The sequence below is a fragment of the Pongo pygmaeus genome, chromosome 14, assembly GCF_028885625.2.
Source record: "Pongo pygmaeus isolate AG05252 chromosome 14, NHGRI_mPonPyg2-v2.0_pri, whole genome shotgun sequence".
Taxonomy (NCBI): Eukaryota; Metazoa; Chordata; class Mammalia; order Primates; family Hominidae; genus Pongo; species Pongo pygmaeus.
The window spans coordinates 53798764-53818961 of record NC_072387.2 but is presented as its reverse complement, the minus strand read 5'-3'; the positions used below and the strand labels follow the sequence as shown (position 1 = coordinate 53818961).

The 20198-nt window shown below is 39.8% G+C and overlaps 1 protein-coding gene across 3 annotated transcripts in view; it reads right to left on the bottom strand.

Moving 5' to 3' along the window:
• Window positions 1-563: 563 nt before the first annotated feature.
• GTF2F2 (general transcription factor IIF subunit 2) overlaps window positions 564-20198 on the bottom strand; it is a 239318-nt gene continuing 219683 nt past the window's right edge. For all 3 annotated transcript variants that reach the window (XM_054446661.1, XM_054446658.1, XM_054446660.1), the window contains 2 exons: window positions 17331-17474; window positions 564-1228 (listed from right to left, as the gene is read on the bottom strand). In XM_054446661.1, the coding sequence (XP_054302636.1) occupies window positions 1109-1228; window positions 17331-17474 (264 nt within the window). In that variant the 3' untranslated portion in view covers window positions 564-1108. The remainder of the gene's footprint in view (window positions 1229-17330; window positions 17475-20198) is intronic.

Genomic DNA, 20198 nt, shown 5'->3' with positions numbered 1-20198 from the left:
ACACTATGGCAACTTGGGCATTTGCTACCTCTTGGTTGCAGCATCTAGAAGCAGATGACAAAATGAAGGAGTGAAAAAACAACTTTTCCCTGTGCTTAGTTCACTTAAGCTTCTTTGTTTTGTTTGATGGTCTTGATAGTATGATTTTGGATTGCTTAATATATAATATTGTGTTCTGCTAGAAAAAACTAACATTTACGTGTATTGTTTTCATTTAAAAATTAACTAAAGAGAAAGAGAAAAGCAACATTTTAATGCCCCAGGAATTGAAACTAACCTTTTCTGTCTCGGCTGGACCCCTACGCCCCTCTTTTGATTTGCTGATATCATTTGCCATGTGATGGTCAATACATGTCTGCTGGGTAAGCAGTAAAATTCTGGGGGCAAGCCAGTTTTGAGAAGCTTATAATCTGACTGGGGGAGGCATATCTTGAAATTTTGGAAAGATATTTAATTTCTAATTATCTTAAAAGCAAATAAAAGAAACATCAATTGACCATGATTCTGCATATTTCTCATCTCAGCATCACTACGGTAAAATAAGCTAATGATGAACACTGCCATTTCACTACAAACTCTCTCCTTTTATTAATGTTGAGTATGAACATGAAACATCATCACCTGTTTAAATGAAAAACACTGCTTTGTTCTTTGACAATTTCAAAATAAGGAACTTTGGGTTTTTTTATTCCTTTTAAGAGTTTCTGTAGTAGACTTTTTTTCTTGCTATACAATTCTTCTTGGATCTGTATTACCTCAGCTCCTTAGATACGGCAAGGGTAGAGAGTCCTCATTTAAAAAACATTTCCTAATTGTACACATTAAAAGCTAATATTTAAGAAAAACCCTCTTAATCCTCCAACCCCTATTCCTATTGTGAATAATCTGGTTTAATACAAGTTAAGTCTATAAATAAATTTGTTCTTTCTCCTCAAAAAAACAGTTAAGAAACTTTACAAGAATTACAGGTTTAAAAAATTTGCCGAGAGAAATGAAAGTACTGTCACTTAACCCCTATTAACATACAGTGTTCAAGCCTTCCAGTATCAGCGCCTTTTGCATAGCATCGCCGCTAGTTGTTTCACTAGCATCCTGGCTAGGAGTCTTCTTAGTCACTCTTTTCTTCTCCTTGATAGTGTCTGTACTCTGGCTTCAGCTCCCATGTGTTTTTGTGGATCCCTTTTACATTCTGAACACCAATTTCTTTTAAGATTTCCTTCAGGTACACCTAAAACAAAAACAAAACCCCTAACAAATGAGATTATAAAGGCAGGGAACAAAACTTAAAATAAGATGATATGCCAAAGCACATATGCAAGCCATAAAAATTATGATCCTAAAAGCTCAGCAAGATTTCTCTATAAGGAGGTTCAATAAACTGCCTTTTGATTCTACATGTGCGACATGGTAACTGCACTAAATGTATGATCATGTGCATTAAAGGGGTTGAAAGCCCTGAATGCCAACAACTTAAAAGCTAAAACAAACAAACAAAAAAACCACAAAAAACACTAGATGAAATACATGAAAAAATTACTGGTCCTCACTCAATGTGACACGGTACACCAAAGGTAATCTGCCCTTGAGTTCAGTGGCCTCATGGACTCAGTTCACAGATTGAAACCAGTAGTTTCAGGAGCAATAGCATACATAAAAAATGAGTAACATTTTTGAGAATATTCTATCAAGCAAGCATATGACAGGTATTCAGAATTCTCAGTTCTAAGGTGAGTTCTCAAATTTGTTATTAGGCCACCCACTTATTTTTTCCTATGTGAGAAGGAGAGTTGTTATTTGTATTTACTACTATTTGTACTTTAGCCAAGCTTGCCAACACAGATAAGGGAGTAAGAAGTGATAATAACGCCGGGCTTGGTGGCTCACGCCTGTAATCTCAACACTTTGGGAGGCTGAAGTGGGCAGATCACCTAAGGTCAGGAGTTTGAGACCAGCCTGGCCAACATGGTGAAACCCTGTCTCTACTAAAAATACAAAAATTAGCCGGGCATGGTGGTGGGGACCTGTAATCCCAGCTACTAGGGAGGCTGAGGCAGGAGAATCACTTGAACCCAGGAGGCAGAGGTTGCAGTGAGCTGAGACTGTGCCATTGCACTGTAGCCTGGGCAACAACAGTGAAACTCTGTCTCAAAAAAAAAAAAAAAAGTGATAAGAAGACATCCCCTAAAACTATCAGGGATGCAGCCTTGTGTTTGGCTTCTCCAAAGAAAAGAGTCATATTATGGTGTTTTAGGTCCCTAAAAATTCAATAAACATTTACTAAATGATTACTATGGTCATGGAAATGATGGCTATGTTAAGTGTAATATGAAACTCCACCTTTGCTTGCCAATGCTGAAGGCCAAAAAGCATTCCACAATAAGCTGACCAATATAAATTACAGAATTTCCTTCTTGGAGAAGAAAGGAAAGATAATAATAATTATTATCATTATTATTTTGAGATGGAGTTTTGCTCTTGTTGCCCAAGCTGGAGTGCAGTGGCATGATCTCGGCTCTCTGCAACCTTTGCCTCCCAGGTTCAAGTGATTCTCCTGCCTCCTCCCAAGTAGCTGGGATTACAGGCGCATGCCACCACGCCCAGCTAATTTTTTGTATTTTTAGTAGAGATGGGGTTTCACCATGTTGGCCAGGCTGGTCTCGAACTCCTGTCCTCAGGTGATCCACCCACTTGGGCCTCCCAAAGTGCTGGGATTACAGGCCTGAGCCACCGTGCCCAGCCAAGATAATTATTTAAAAGCGACTCTTTGTTGTTGTTGCAGAACAAAGCAATCCAACAATAACTTGTGTGCGTGTGCTTCAAATAACTAGTTACGGTATGATGATGACTCTTCCCATTGATGGAAGATGTAATTTTTCTTACTGATTGAAATGAGGCATTAATAAGAAAAATGGCTGAGAAGCTCTTGTCTGTATATTTAAGGTAGTGCTTTTCTCTAGCATGGTGCTAGACTACCTGCATCAGAACCCTGTGGGGAGCTTGTTAAATAAGACACAGCTTGGGCCTACTGAATCAAAGTCTCTTGGGCTAGGCCCAGGAATCTGCATTTTAACAAGTGCCTAGGCGACTCATGTAATTATATGCTAAAGTTCCACCACATCTGGCTTAAGGTTCTTCCAGTTCTGATACTCTAGGATCTTTGAGTCCTTAGTGTGTTGCTTCGTTGTCTGAGCCTCATCATTGCTGGAGAGTACGTGTTACCAACATAATCTAATGCCACTTTACACTGACTGATATAATGCTCTAGAGTTCATGAAGTCCTTTTAGTTAGGGGTAGATTGTTACCTAGAAACATAATAGCTAATTAGTACTGGAACTATACAGAGGTTCCTTCAGGATGGCTTAGCTCTCTCATGGGCAGCCGGAAATTCCCATTCCAGCAGCCAAACCCCAGCAGATGGCAGCAATGAACCAAATGAGCCCTGGGTTCCCCCGAGGCTTGCCTGCCTCCCACACCTTATACAGTTGGCTTCACTAGCAGACCCGTGTGAATGAGTAAGCATAAAGGCTTGAGATATCCAGGTAATATAAAATGCAAGTCTGCCACCTGCTATTTCAAATTACATTTAAAAAACAGGACACTGTTCATAAACTACTTTCTAATTGAACAGGATTCATAAATGGAAAATGATTGGCTAGGCACAAATGATTCTCTGTTTAGGTGCCAAGAATGACATCTTTGTAAAATTCCAAAGAATGGTTTATTATGAGACTGGCTAAGAAGATGTTGCACAAACAACCATACAATTGTGGATGCACTGCAATGGGTCAAAAACGAAAAGAACAATTGCCAGGAGCATTTTAGTAGCTCCATAGAAAAGAAGCTCTCCTGACTTCAAGTCTAGTGTGCCCATTTATAATCTAGGCCCAGAAAATGAAAAGCCTAAAAAGGGTTAAACAAAAAAAATAAAGTCTGAAGTGTACAAATTCAGTTGTTTTCATGTCCACCCTCATTTTGGCAATCTAGTAGAACATACGAAATTCTTTTTATAAACGAAGGTGTCATTCTTTTTTCCTTGTAACAATAAGAATGGAATGAGATGACCATGTCAATTTCTCAAGCAACAAAATGCAATCAGGGTCACAACGTACTGTGATCAGGGGGTAGGGGACACAAACTTCCTGATTTTTAGGATGTTCTAAACTGCAACCTAAGACCATTTTACTCTAATCAAATAAATTAGCTTGGCAGGGAAGTAGGTACAAAACATTAGCAGAGAAAGTAGTAGTGACGATAGGGAAAAACAAGGTCTCTAAAGGGAAAATCTCTAAAGGGAAGACATGGACAGAGAACAGAAAGAGCACATGTCCTTCCTCTGTCTAAAATATTCTAATGACTTCCCTGTTTGGGCTACACATTAAATTCCAAACGCCTTTGTAGGCATCCACTCAGGTCTGCCTTCTCCCTTTAGCCTCATCTTCCAACACTCCCCCTTACACATACTTCCCATTTCTACATCTGCGTGCTTCTGAGTTTTTCCCATATGTTGTTTCCCTTCCTTGTAACGTTTATCTCCCTTCCTCAAATCTGGACCGCTCATTCTTTAAGACTAGGCTCAAATGTTACTTTCTCAGAGAAACTTTCTCTAACAGCCTTACCTTAGATTTACATTTCACACTGCACAATCTTCGATGGTAGCTCTTATTATATTATAATCCTTTATTTATATGCCTTGCTCTCCTCTTAAATCACATGCTCCTTTTGGCGGCGGGGGGGGGGGGGGGGCGGGCAGGGACAGAGTTTCACTCTTGTTGCCCAGGCTGGAGTGCAATGGCGTGATCTTGGCTCACCGCAACCTTCGCCTACTGGGTTCAAGTGATTCTCCTGCCTCAGCCTCCTGAGTAGCTGGGATTACAGGCATGTGCCACCACGCCAGGCTAATTTTGTATTTTTAGGAGAGATGGAATTTCTCCATGTTGGCCAGGCTGGTCTTGAACTCCTGGCCTCGTGATCCACCCGCCTCGGCCTCCCAAAGTGCTAGGATTACAGGCATGAGCCACCGCGCCCGGCCACATGCTCCTGTTACAGTGCCTGCGTGCACATCACAGAGATTCAGTATACTTATGCAAAGTGAATAAGGTGTGCTTAAGACTAACAAGGCAGCTAAGAGGACTGCTGGGTGGTGGGGGGGGATATTGCTAAGAAGGTCCATAAAAATAGACCATTCAAATTCTAGTTCATTTTTAGAACTCAAGCAGTGATCTAGTTTGAGAAACAAAAGTTTACTGACTAAACTGTACTACATGAATTTGAATATCATTTATTACTAAAATCTGCATTTTAGTGCTAAAATATTGTTGGTGACAAAGCCAACTGAAGAAGAGGTTTTAAAGGTTCTACCAGGATTGAAAATTACTTGGTAATCTTATTTCTCTTTTTAACATTCATATATTCACTCAAACATTTATTCCAGCACCTACAATGTGCCAGGTGGAATGATAGACACTCAGTCTTCTTCTCAGAGTTCACAGTTTAAGATTAGTGCAGAGGATGGGGGCAAAGAAAAAGGTATATTAGGCCGGGCATGATGGCTCACGCCTGTAATCCCAACACTTTGGGAGGCTGAGGCAGGTGGATCACCTGAGGTCAGGAATTCAAGACCAGCCGGCCAACATGGAGAAACCTCGTCTCTACTAAAATTACAAAAATTAGCTGGGTGTGGTGGCAGGCCCCTGTAGTCCCAGCTATTCAGGAGGCTGAGGCAGGATAATCACTTAAACCCAGGAGGCGGAGGTTGTGGTGAGCTGAGATCGCACCACTGTACTCCAGCATGGGCAACAGAGCAAGATTCCATCTCAAAAAAAAAAAAAAAAGAAAAAAGAAAAAGAAAAAGGCAAATTGGCAGGTAATCAGAAAATATAACAGAGGCATGTGTACAGGGTATTATGAGACCACTGAGAAGGGGCACCTAACACAGCCCGCATAGAGATGTTAGGTTCTTTGAGGATAGATATTTGATCATTCGATTTGAACAGCAATTCTGTGTAGAGATCTAGAGAAAGGAGTTCTCCTCTTACTTACTCTAAACACTGAGTGACTTTCCAATTAAATCTTTTGTCTAACCACCTGTATTTGAAACAGAGGATTCTACAACTGAGTAGATCGTTTTTATGTCACATAGGATTGGGGATATGTCTTATTACAGACTATGTGCCGAGCTGCAGCACAAGATCTGAATAAACTGGCTCAGGTCCAGAATTCTTCATCAAAAGGATGTGTGGGAGAGAATTTACGGCAAGTCTGAATGCAAAGAAATAAGGGATAGAATATCACAGCTTTCTTGGAAGGAAATAGCAAGGCACATACTTGACCAAAGAGGTGAAGTGATTAGGATGTTTGTTTGCATTTGTGGGTCAAGTTAAAACTGTGGTGGGCAAAAAGCCAAAAGTCCGTGGATCAACTTCCTAATTGGCCCCCAAGACTGAGACAAACCTATATAGAGTCGTAAGGCACAGTAGCCTATTATTTTAGTCTTCTGCTCCTTCCTTCCGTCCCTCCACCCCCTACCATTTCTCATATCATCTTTTCTTCTCCTGCTCTGTCAAACAAATGGAGGACTTAATCTGCATTTCATCTTATCAGGCATTTCAGTGATAAGCATAATAATAAATCAATTATATCTAAATTTGTAGATGTTCATTAAAAACATACACCTTTGACAGGGAGATGACTTATTGCTTTAAGTAAGTTAACTTAATGCTTTAAGTAAGTTAACAATATGACCCTGTTAGTCTTCTAGTCACAAAATCTTCCCAAAATGGTGAGACTGAATATGCAATATGCAAACTTACACTGATGATGGCACCGATTAATGCAGCCGACAAGGGGAAATGCATTATATGCTTTTTATAAAGTGATCCAACCACAAGAAGGGCATTATCGATTCTGTGATAATTTCAAAGTATCATTTCATCTTTACATGATTTTTGTGTGAACGACTGCAACTCCTTTAAGAGATATCAACAGAATGAAAACTTACTGATGAAGATGTTAGTGACTTCAAGGCAAAAAATTCTTCTGTTAAAATATAAACTACACATTAGGAAGAAACTGTGATCAAACGTGATATAGTTTGGATGTGTGTCCTCATCAAAATAACACATTGAAATATAACCCCCAGTGTTGGAGGTGAGGCCTGGTGAGAGGTGATTGGATCATGGGGATGGAACTCTCATGAATTAGCACCATCCCTCTGGGTACTGTCCTCGCCATAGTGAGTGAGTTCTCCCGCCATCTGGTTGTTTAAAAATGTGTAGCATGTCCTGCCTCACTCTCTCACTCCTGCTTTTGCCATGTGACATGCTTCCACCATGACTGTGAGTTTCCTGTGGCCTCCCCAGAAGCTGAGCAGATGCCAGCATCATACTTCCCATACAGCCTGCAGAACCACGAGCCAATTAAATCTCTTTTCTTCATAAATTACCCAGTCTTGGGTATTTTGTTATAGCAATGCAAGAATGGCCTAATACAGAAAATGCAACAGACATTTTCACTCATTTAGAGGGAAGGTGATGCTAGGAGACTTCTCTGAAACACAGACCATTTCTGCATTTTTCTTCTTTTCTCCTGGTTTCACTTCTCTTCCCCACTAGATCCCGCCTCCTATCTTCTACTCAGGGTCTCCACTCCTCCCTGCAAAAACTCTAAGCAGCACACAGATGGGTGATGAAATGCTCAGGGTGCAAACCCTACTCCACCTTCCCCCAGCCCTACTTTACTGCTTAATCCAAATCTTGAAAAAGCAATTATTGCGTTAATATTTGTGTGGTGGTAAATTATTTTACTTTAGTAACATCTCCTCTGTCCGGCACTGACAAATGCTTCACATGTTTGAATATTTCAGGTAAACAAAATTTACTTTCTTTAGGCTAAACCTTTTAACTTTGTTTAAAGACATGCTTCTAAACTGTATTAGGCCGGGCGCGGTGGCTCTTGCCTGTAATCTCAGCACTTTGGGAGGCCGAGGCGGGTGGATCACCTGAGGTCAGGAGCTGGAGACCAGCCCGGCCAACATGGCGAAATCCCTTCTCTATTAAAAAAAATACAAAAAATTGGCCAGGCGTGGTGTCAGGCACCTGTAATCCCAGCTACTTGGGAAGCTGAGGCAGGAGAACCACTTGAACTCGGGAGGCAGAGGTTGCAGTGAGCCGAGATCATGCCATTGCACCCCAGGATGGGCGATAAGAGCGAGACTCCATCTCAAAAAAAAAAAAAAAAAAAAAAGTCTACCAGTTCCTCAGAAGGCTAAACAAAGTTACCATGTGACCAAGCAATTCCACTCCCAAGAGATATGAAAACATATATTCATATGAAAATTTGTAGGCAAATGTTCATAGCAGCCTTATTCATAATAGCCCCAAAGTAGAAACAACGCAAATGTCCAACCCAAATGTACCAATGTATAAACAAAATATGGTATATACACACTATGATATATATTTGCAAATAAAAAGAAATGAAGTACAGTCAGCCTTCCATATTCTTGCATCACACGTCCATGGATTCAACTAATGGCAGATCAAAAATCTTCTGATTCTTTTCTTAATGCATTTGTACTGAACATATACAAACTTTTTTGGGTCACTATTCCCTAAGCAATATAGTATAACAATTATTTACATAGCATTTACGTTGTATTATATATTATAAATAATCTAAAGATTTAAAGTATACTGGAGGATGCATGTAGGTTATGTATTAAAAAAGATGCTGGAGAGGATGTGGAGAAATAGGAACACTTTTACACTGTTGGTGCGAGTGTAAAGTAGTTCAACCATTGTGGAAGACAGTGTGACGATTCCTCAAGGATCTAGAACTAGAAATACCATTTGACCCAGTGATCCCATTACTGGGTATATACCCAAAGGATTATAAATCATGCTGTTATAAAGACACATGCACACGTATGTTTACTGCAGCACTATTCACAATAGCAAAGACTTGGAACCAACCCAAATGTCCATCAATGATAGACTGGATTAAGAAAATGTGACACATATACACCATGGAATACTCTGCGGCCATAAAAAAGGATGAGTTCGTGTCCTTTGTAGGGACATGGATGCAGCTGGAAACCATCATTCTGAGCAAACTATCTCAAGGACAGAAAACCAAACACCGCATGTTCTCACTCATAGGTGGGAATTGAACAATGAGAACCCTTGGACACAGGAAGGGGAACAACACACATTGGGGCCTGTCGTGGGGTGGAGGGAGGGGGGAGGGATAGCATTAGGAGATATACCTAATGTAAATGATGAGTTAATGGGTGCAGCACAACAACATGGCACATGTATACATATGTAACAAACCTGCACATTGTGCACATGTACCCTAGAACTTAAAGTATAATAATAAAAAAAAAATACACCATTTTATATGCAGAACTTGATCATACTTGGATTTTGCTATTTGCAGAAGGTCCTGGAGCCAATCTCTCATACTGAGGACGGCTGTACTGATATGTGCCACAACATGGATAAAACATAAAAATATTATGTCTAAGTTAAAGAAGCCAGGTGTAAGAAATCACATATCCATATATATTAATATCCACAGAAAATCTACAGAGACAGAAAGTAACATTAGTGGTTCCCTGTGGGGGAGAGAAAGGAAATGGGGAAAAGACAGGAGTGACTAGTAATGGGTATGAAGTTTCTTTTTAGGGCGATGGAAATGTTCGAAAATTGATTATGGTGTTGGTTGCACAACTCTTATGAATATACTAAAGTCCACTGAACTATACCTTTTTTTTTTTTTTGAGACAGGGTCTCCCTCTGTCATTCAGGCTGGGGTACAGTGGCACGATCTGGGCTCACTGCAACCTCTGCCTCCCAAGTAGCTGGGGACTACAGGCACACGCCACCATGCCTGGCTAATTTTTGTGTTTTTTGTGGAGACGGGATTTTGCCATGTTGCCCAGGGCTGGTCTCGAACTCCTTGACTCAAGTGATCTGCCTGCTTTAGCTTCCCAAAGTGCTGGGGATTATAGGTACGAGCCAACACATCTGGCCTGAACTATACACTTTTAAGAAAGTATAATTTGGTCGGGCGCAGTGGCTCGTGCCTGTAATCCCAGCACTTTAGGTGGTCAAGGTGGGCGGATCATGAGGTCAGGAGATCAAGATAATCCTGGCTAATACAGTGAAACCCGGTCTCTACTAAAAATACAAAAAAATTAGCTAGGTGTGGTGGCATGTGCCTGTAATCCCAACGACTCAGGAGGCTGAGGCAGGAGAATCGCCTGAACCTGGGAGGCGGAGGTTGCAGTAAGCCGAGATTGCGTCACTGCACTCCAGCCTGGGTGACAGAGCGAGACTCCATCTCAAAAAAAAAAAAAAAAAAAAAAAAGTATAATTTGTACTAAAAATAAACGGTTTTAAATTGAGAGGAAAAAGGGAGGCTGCTTCAGCTTATAACAACAAATTAAGATGACTATTTTTATTATCCAATTATCTAGGTAATGTAATATATCCAATAAACAGTGGCTGGCTCTGTATGTTAATCTATAATTGAATTAGCTGTCTTGGGACATTTGAAAAAGAAGAAATGGTTCTGTAATGCTGCAATACAGAAGTGAAGAAGGCCAGTGCTGGCACTACAAGGTCCTCTGCCAGTTGGTTTATCCTCTGGTATCTGAATCCACCTGCTCAGAGAAATGGGAGGCTTCGAACACCAATCCAACACCACAGAATAATGTTTTCTTAAATGCAGAGCCCAACACAAAGAAAATTCTTTCTTTCCTGAGGGAAATTATTTCCATAGAGATGGCAAGCCTAAAACCAAGTCTTTCTAGCGTGTTCAGGAACTAAATGAAGAAACCAGCAGCAGACAGTTAATAAGCTTAAAAATTTTAGCTGGGCATGGTGGCGGGCGCCTGTAATCCCAGCTACTCAGGAGGCTGAGGCAGGAGAATCGCTTGAACCTGGGAGGCAGAGGTTGCAGTGAGCCGAGATTGCACCATTGCACTCCAGCCTGGGCCACAGAACAAGACTCCGTCTTAAAAAAAAAAAAAAAAAAAAATTTTACCGCTCTTTAAAATCAAGTGGGACTGGAAGGATGGTATGGAGATTTTATTGGTAAGGGCATTTTTCAGAAAATATAATTTTTGTGGCCTATTGCTTAATTAAAATTTCAATGTAAATTCTATATAAATAAATACCAAATTTTGTTTACTGGGTACCTATCTCAGATATTGCTCTTATCCATGTAATACCTTACATAAAATTCTGACTCATTTGTTTATATTACTAAATTCACCCCAAATTTCACCTCATTCAGGATGAGGTAAAAAACAAACAAGGGCCAAATGCTGTGGCTCATGCTTGCAATCTCAGCACTTCTGGAGGCTGAGGCAGGAGGACTGCTTGAGGCCAGGAGTTCAAGACCACAGCAAGCAACATAGTAAGATCCTGTCTCCACAAAAAAAATTTTAAAAAATTAGCCAGGTGTGGACTGGGCACGGTGGCTCACACCTGTAATCCCAGCACTTTGGGAGGCAGAGGCGGGTGGATCACGAGGTCAGGAGTTCAGGACCAGCCTGGCCAAGATGGTGAAACCCCGTCTCTACTAAAAAAAAATGAAAATTAGACAGGCGTGGTGGCGGGCGCCTATAATTCCAGGTACTCGGGAGGCTGAGGCAGAGAATTGCTTGAACTCGGGAGGTGGAGGTTGCAGTGAGCCGAGATTGTGCCACCGCACTCCAGCCTGGGCGACAGAGCGAGACTCCGTCTCAAAAAAAAAAAAAAAAAAAAAAATTAGCCAGGTGTGGTGGGGCATGCCTGTAGTCCTAACTACTCAAGAGGCTGAGGTGGGAGAACTGCTTGGGCCCAAAGGTTGAAGTGACAGTGAGCTATGATCATGCTATGAGCTATGGAGCTATGAGCACTCCAGCCTGGGTGGCAGAGCGAGACCTTATCTCTTTATTATTTATTTGAGACAGGGTCTCGCTCTGTCACCCATGCTGGAGTAGAGTGACACAATCTTGGCTTACTGCAACCTCCGCTTCCCGGGTTCAAGCAATTCTCCCAACCTCAGCCTCTGGAGTAGCTGGGACTACAGGTGTGCACCACCACTCCCAGCTAATTTTTGTATTTTTTTGTAGAGTTGGGGTTTCACCATGTTGTCCAGGCTGGTCTTGAACTCCTGAGCTCAAGCAATCCTCTCTCCTCGGCCTCTCAAAGTGCTGGGATTATTCACATGAACCACCTCACCTGTCCAGACACAGCTTTTTTTGTTTTTGTTTTTGTTTTTTATTTTAAAAAAGCCAAAACAAAACCATATAAGAAGTTAAAAGGGAAAATGTTACTGTTCCATAATAAAGTTGGTAGTAGATCACTGGTCCTTCTATTAGAATCACTATTCAAAAAGAAAGTATCAAAATTTTATAAATGTGTTTAAATTTCACCCACTTATAGTCAACATAGTTAGTAGTTTATTTTACATCATATTTCATATTCTAAAACTTTTAATTAAGGCTCTATTTCATAAGTTAACAAATAATTATTTATTAAAAGAGAAGTATTAAAGAGGGCTGTCATTAATATGCTCTGTTGGGAAATTGTCTTTTTTTAAATATAAAAAATTTATATTTAAAATATAAAAATATAAAAATTTAAAAATAAAAATTTCCAGCTATAGGAAAAAAGAAAAGATGAAAAAAGGAACCAAGTGAATATATGTCAGTGCAAAGCATTATAATAAAAACAGCAGTTATTAAGCAGCAGTAAATTTGGAAATAAGCTTCAAACATTAAAAATACCTATTTTTCCTTTTGGAGTAGAAACTGAACTAAGATAAAGCTTAAATTCTACCCTCTACATACCTGGCTTAGGATTAATGATGATGATTCTTAATAATATAGAAATTAGAAAGCAGCCTGCCTGATGGGCAGATCACCTGAGGTCAGGAGTTTGAGACCAGCCTGGCGAACATGGCAAAACTCCCATCTCTACTAAAAATACAAATATTAGCCAGGCATGGTGGTGCATGCCTGTAGTCCCAGCTACTCGGAGGGCTGAGGCAGGAGAATTTCTTGAACCCGGGAGGCGGAGGTTGCAGTGAGCTGAGATCGTGCCACTGCACTCAAGTCTGAGGACAGAGCTTAGATGGGTGTGGTGGTGGGTGCCTGTAATCCCAGCTACTCAGAAGGCTGAGGCAGAAGAATCGCTTGAACTAGGAGGCAGAGGTTGCAGTGATCCGAGATTGCACCACTGCACTCTAGCCTGGGTGACAGAGCAAGACTGTCTCAAAAATAAAATAAAATAAAATAAAATAAAAATAAACTTCTCTGAATCCTGACCTGAAATTGGGTAGGTGGTGCAAAAGGAAATTAAGAGGTCCAGTTATAATCAGCGATAGTTTTCTTTCTTTTTTTGAGATGGAGTCTTACTCTGTCGCTCAGGCTGGAGTGCAGTGGCGCAATCTCTGCTCACTGCAACCTCCGCCTCCCGGGTTCACACCATTCTCCTGCCTCAGCCTTCCGAGTAGCTGGGACTACAGGGGCTGGCCACCACACCTGGCTAATTTTTTATATTTTTAGTAGAGATGGGGTTTACCGTGTTAGCCAGGATGGTCTCGATCTCCTGACCTCGTGATCTGCCCGCCTCGGCCTCCCAAAGTGCTGGGATTACAGGCGTGAGCCACCGCGCCCGGCCAATCAGGGCTAGTTTTCAATGACACTTTTTAATACAAGTATGCTGTAGAGGAACACTGGTAAATGAATGCTGTTAGACAGAAAACGGAGTGTTGAAGCTCAGAGTGGTATTGGCAGTTTGGTGTTTCCAAGGGAGCAATTAGATAAAGTTTTTAATGGTTTGTATCTTCAAAGAAAATGCTATATATGCTTCTATCTGACAGATAAAATATGAAAAAAGCTAGACATAACTCATTCAAGGTTAAAAATCAGAGTATCAGGGAGAAATAATAGGCCTCCTGTAATCTTCTGTTTTTGAGGGGGAAAAAATCCAGAAGTTAAACCATATAAAAATACCTGCTATGGTTTGTATATCTGTCCCTTCTAACACTCATGTTAAACTTAATTCTCAATGTGGCAGTAGTAAGAATTGGGCCTTTGAGAGGTTGACTAGGTCATGGGGGTTCTGCCCATTCATAGATTAATGGGTTATCATGGGAGTGAAATTGGTGGCTTTATAAAAAGAGGAAGAGGAAGAGAGACCTGAGCTAGCACGCTCAGCCTCCTCACTAAGTGATGCAAAAAGCCTCTCACCAGACGTGGCCCTTTGATCCTGGACTTCTCAGCCTCCAAAATTTTAAGAAACAGATTATTTTGCTTTAAAAATTGCCCAGCTTCAGGTATTCTGTTGTAAGTAACAAAAAACAGACTAAGATAATATATCTTTGAATGGATACTATGTCCCTGACTTTATATCAGTTACCAAAGCTTGGCCTCCTTGATGAGTAACTTTCACTCTTTCTAGTTGCTTATGTAAGTCACATACTGGCAAACAAGAGAAAAAGACGGGCCCTAAGCAAAGTTTCTCTAGCCAATAATTTTGCTTATAGAAATGAAGGTTTTGGCCAGGAACGGTAGCTCATGTGTAATCTCAGCACTTTGGGAGGCTGAGGCATGTAGATCACCTGAGGTCAGGAGTTCAAGACCAGCCTGGCCAACATGGTGAAACCTCGTCTCTACTAAAAATCCAAAAATTAGCCAGGTGTCGTGGTGGGTGCCTATAATCCCAGCTACTCAGGAGGCTGATGCAGGAGAATCACTTGAACCTGGGAGGTAGAGGTTGCAGTGAGCAGAGATTGTGCCATTGCACTCCAGCCTGGGCAACAAGAGCAAAACTCCATCTCAAAAACAAACAAACAAAACCCCCCACCCCCCAAAATAAGTTATAATTTGCACATATTGGTAAATTTTATATTATTATATATGTTAAGTGAACTAAATATTAAATATATAAGTAATGTATTAAATGTATTTAAGTACCCTGTCTAGGACTATTTGGCTAAATGGTAGAGCTGGGACTTGAACTGAGATCTCATACTCCAAATCCAGATTCTTTCTATTATACCAGAACACCCCCTTTCCTGGACCATTGATCTTCATGCTAGAATAGATTCCTCAAGTCTCTTGGGTACTGATGACCATTAGTACAGATTCACTTATGTCCTGGAATCCTTTTAAAGGGGGATAGTTGCCTACTTGGGGGAGAGCTAGACTTTGGCAATTTTCTTTCCCAGTCAATGGACTGGAATCCATGCTGACCACTTCCTGCCCTCTCTTCTAGGTGGAGGTAACTACCTCTGGCCTACCCCCAGCCTGAGGAAGGCATTCCACACTTTCTTGGCACTGGCTCTTTCCCCCAACCTCAGTATAAATGACGTGAGAGGCCTGCCAAAATCCATCTGAAGAAAACATGGTGGCTCTTGGAGACTGAGGATTTTCTTTTTTCAAATAAATTCATGAGATATTTGCTGAATTTTTACCATCTTTTACACTATGGGGTATATGAATATTTAGGGATAGGAATATTTAGGGATAGGAATAGCATACAACTCTGGCTTCAATCTTATGCTTATTGAGGCAACTTAGTCTCTAAATAATAAAACTATTATTAAAAAAGTTTCGAGATCAGTGGCTTCTATGAGAATCTGATACGAACTATGGACGATATGTTCCCCAGAAAAATCCATACATTTTTGCATATTTTCAGGAAGTTAATGGATCCCCTAAAGTCCATCCACTGGTTAGGAATTAAGAAGCTCTGTTGTAAGAGATTCACTGAATACTACCATATAAAAAATATCTTAAGAACCAAAACCAAAAGACACACTAGTAATCCTTGTTCTTTGATGCAAAATGAACAAACCTTATATCCCACGTGAAGGCAAAGAAACTGCTTTCCCTAGTATCATCTGAATGCCCCTCTACAAGTGATTATTTTCCATATCTAATTTTCTGTGTTTAATTCCATGAGAATCTCCTGTCTGTTTTCAGAGTTTCTGGAATGGTCTTTTCATACAGATATATTTATATATATAAATACAAAGATAAATTTCATTAAAACCAGAAGAAACACAGCTTAGCTAATGAGTTATTCTATTTCAAAAAAAATTTTAATCTAGCTTAGAATGCTGTTTCTAAGGCTTTGATGCCAAAGGGAGTGAAGTCATTGGGATGAATTGATAATACTGCACCATGAGCACTTTCTTCTTATTAAAAAGTAAATCTTTTGGAATTTAAATTAATTTCTTAACAAAAAGTTAAGGGTTGATATATAATAGTAAAGAAATCTCTGCAGGAGAAACTGTATTATGAACATTAAAATTTCATAAATCATTTCCTAAAGCTTTGTATAAATAAAAAAAAATCAAGTCCTTTCACAAATAGGTTATTTGGTTATGTTAAGATGTTTTTTAAAATTGGTTATTGTTACATATTCTGAATCCAATAAATGGAGCAGCAAGAATCAACATATTCTTGAGTATACCGGCAGAGTAGACAAAATAGTAAAGGAAATGAGATAAAAGGGTTTCCATTCAATTTTCTTAAACCTATAAGTAAATACTCAATCTGATACTTTGGTGACATATGGTGGAGAAAGTTAAATGGAAAACAATGTGACTCAAAGACTAGAAAAAGAATTTGGATTTCTTATTGTTACCATCATTTTAAATGGATTATTAATGCAAATTACTAGTAAATGCACAAAAGCCTAGAGAAGAGATAAAAATGACTATTTATAAAACAAAGATAAACTTTCTAAAATACGAATTTGTTAAATTTGTCCTTAAAAATGGGGAACAGGCCAACCTAATCACAATCTCTGCAAGCATAATTTGAAAGTGCAGTTCAGCTCAGGTTTAAAAGGACCTACACAGATTCTAATTAAAAAAAAAAAAAAAAAAGTCCACAGAGAACAATTCACAAGACAGGGATAAACCCTCCCACAATGACAAAACAGTATAATTCTTTAACGAATGCGATTTTTCTATGAGGCATGTTTTCCAAAAAAAGGGAAGGAGTTAAGCTTTTTCAGAGGAAGATAGGGAAACAAAATAAAGACCAGAAATGGTATCAACAGATTTCAGGCTTAATGTCAAGAATAAATGAACATGAGGATAATTTCTTTTCTTCATAAATAATTATTCAGAGTACTAAAATGTAAAATAAAAGCTGATGTTACCAAAAAATGGCTGCATTAAGACATCTTTTCTGAGTGTTGTCATAAAATTAGTCATTAGCATAGGTAAATGTGAACTAAATCATGTATGACACACTTTCAGTAATGTCGTGTTAATGAAGGAGGGCATATTCAAAGGATCAGTATGAACATATACTTACCACAGGTTGTTTTGTGATGTCCACCAAGTCCTTAAGATTATAGTATTGATGTTTCTCAAAGGCTGAAAATAGCATGTCTAAAACATGTTGTTTATCAGCTCGAGCTCGCTTTCCGTCTTCTTTCTTTTTCCTTTCATATTCAATCTATATGCAAACAGCAAAGGAAATAAAAGCATCAATTCAACATGCTCACTCTGAAACACAGGCATTCTCTTTTTTTTTTTGAGACAGAGTTTTGTTCTTGTTGCCCAGGCTGGAGTGCAGTGGCATGATCTCAGCTCACTGCAACCTCCACCTCCTGGGTTCAAGCGATTCTCCTGCCTCAGCCTCTCGAGTAGCTGGGATTACAGGTGCCCACCACCACGCCTGGCTAATTTTTTGTATTTTTGGTAGAGACGGGGTTTCACCATGTTGGCCAGGCTGGCCTGGAACTCCTGACCTCAGGTGATCCACCCGCCTCAGCCTCCCAAAGTGTCGGGATAACAGGTGTGAGCCACCGCGCTTGCCCAAGCATTCTCTTTTGAGTCATCCATTAACGACTAGATTGTAAGTTTCGAGGCAGCAGGCCTCTGAACAGTAGTTCAGAACCTGGGACCTGTTACTCCTGGGGTCCCCATATCTTAAGGCTCTAAGTTAGTAATAATTCCAGTCACTTTCATTATCCCCAAAAGCTTTATGTAATGCATAATGTGTCCATTTCCCCCCCAAAAGGCCTTTTGCCAAAACTGTATCAATTCAGTGTGGTTAACTGGTTATCTTGTGTTGATCGAAAACTCTAACTTGCAGTGCTTTTGTTTTTGATTAACAGTAAAACGGTTTATCTAACAGATGCAGTTTCATAGGTAACATCTTTCAAACGTGGGGTTCTTGGAGGCAGGCAGATTATAGAACAGGTTCTTTATGGAGTGAAAAGTTTGGGAAGCATTGGTAAAAAGGAAAGGACATGGACCTTTTCTCATCCTGACCCTGTGCAACCTCCTTGAACCTGTTTCTCTTCCCATACAATAAAGTTAGTTTAACAAGAGAAAGGGGTAAGTATATACTTACCACCTCAGACACAAGCAAACCATTTTTCTGAAATTCACATTTAAAACTTCATGTGACCTCTAAATTCACCTGTATAATACATCTTTATTTTTTAACATGAAATAAAAAATACAGTATCTACTATCTAAATAAAAATGACACTTCAGGACCATGTGTTATGTTTATCCTGCAGTTTTGTGTACCTCCATGCATGCCAGCTTAAAAAGCAGTGGCACTAACCCAATGAAGAAGTTCCCTCCTACTGTTACCATCCTGGGACTGTTCAATTGTAAAACATCACCCTTTTTACTAAAAATATGCAAGTTCTGTTCTATTACTTAGTTAACTGAGATATTTGTTTGTTTCTTTTTAGGAACACTTCACTTGTATAAACCATCAAAAACTTGTTGAAGGGGCCAACCTGGTGAAGAAAGCATCAGTAGGTTGGGTGGAAACTGCCAGAGAAGAATGTCCTGTGCGTCAGCTGGAATAATTATAATCTGGGGACTAGCTTCGAAAACAATGGGATACATTTAAAAATTTACAAATAAATTATTCCACAAATAGCCTCAGGTAGTTAGGCTTACTCTATTTTAACAATAAAGATTTGTTATAAAAGGATAAAATTTAGTTTCTATTCATTTATTGATATTAAAACTAAAAATATGACTTATGAGAGACTGTCAAATTAGTGGTAAAAGGTAACTCTCACAACCTTGAGTATCTACTTTTCAATTAAATAAAGTTGGGAGTGAGACAAAGGGAAAGGACTCAATCATCTTCATTTTTTGATATGTACGAAATGGGAGTAAAACTCAAACTCCACTGAGCTTCAGCAGATTAAGCATGACTATATGCTAGGCACTGCGCTAAGATATGGAGAGAGTAAGACAGCTTTTTCTTTCTAAAATGGCTTTAAATGGATTAAAATGATTAGAGAGGGGAGGGCCTTGAGCGTTTTAAATGCAGTAATGGACAAAGAGCTACCTAGGACAAGATCACCATGCTAAAAAAAAATGCAAATGAATGACACAGATTGTATTGTTAGGGAAGACTGAAATCCAGCCAGTCTCAAATTTTTTTTTTTTTTTTTTGAGATGGTGTCTCACTTTGTTGCCCAGGCTGGAGTGCAGTGGTGCAATCTCGGCTCACCACAACCTCCACCTCTTGGGTTCAAGTGATTCTCCTGCCTCAGCCTCCCAAGTAGCTGGGATTACAGGTGCACACCACCATGCCCGGCTAATTTTTGTATTTTTAGTAAAGACAGGGTTTCACTATGTTGGCTAGGCTGGTCTCGAACTCCTAACCTCATGATCCGCCCGACTCAGCCTCCCAAAGTGCTGGGATTACAGGTGTTAGACACCACGCCTGGCCTCAGTCTCAAGTTAAATTCAGGAAATAGCAAAGAGAAGTGATGGTATACTCAGTTTCCACCTTCAGTAGGTTGTTTCTTGTGTAAAATGACTGGAGAAGCTAGGAAGCTTAACATGAAAAATGTTTTCAAATAAGCCCACTGGTAAAGTAAGATGACCTACTTTACAGAGGGCACACATTCTAGTTGGCTGTGGAGAGAAAACTTAAGTGTTGTTATCAAGTTGTCCCAACCCAGAGTCACGTATGTGTCAGATGCAAGACGACCTGAATCAAAGGTAAAAATTAATAAATTAGAAAAGAACTTTAAAATCAACACTAGGGATAAGAGTAAGGGTCAGATTAAGTTGTAATTAGTAACATTAATGAGTAGTAAGAAAATTACTGAATTCTACCCAGATTTTTCAAAAAATCATGGGGCCAGGCGCAGTGGCTCACGCCTGTAATCCCAGCAACTTTGGGAGGACAAAG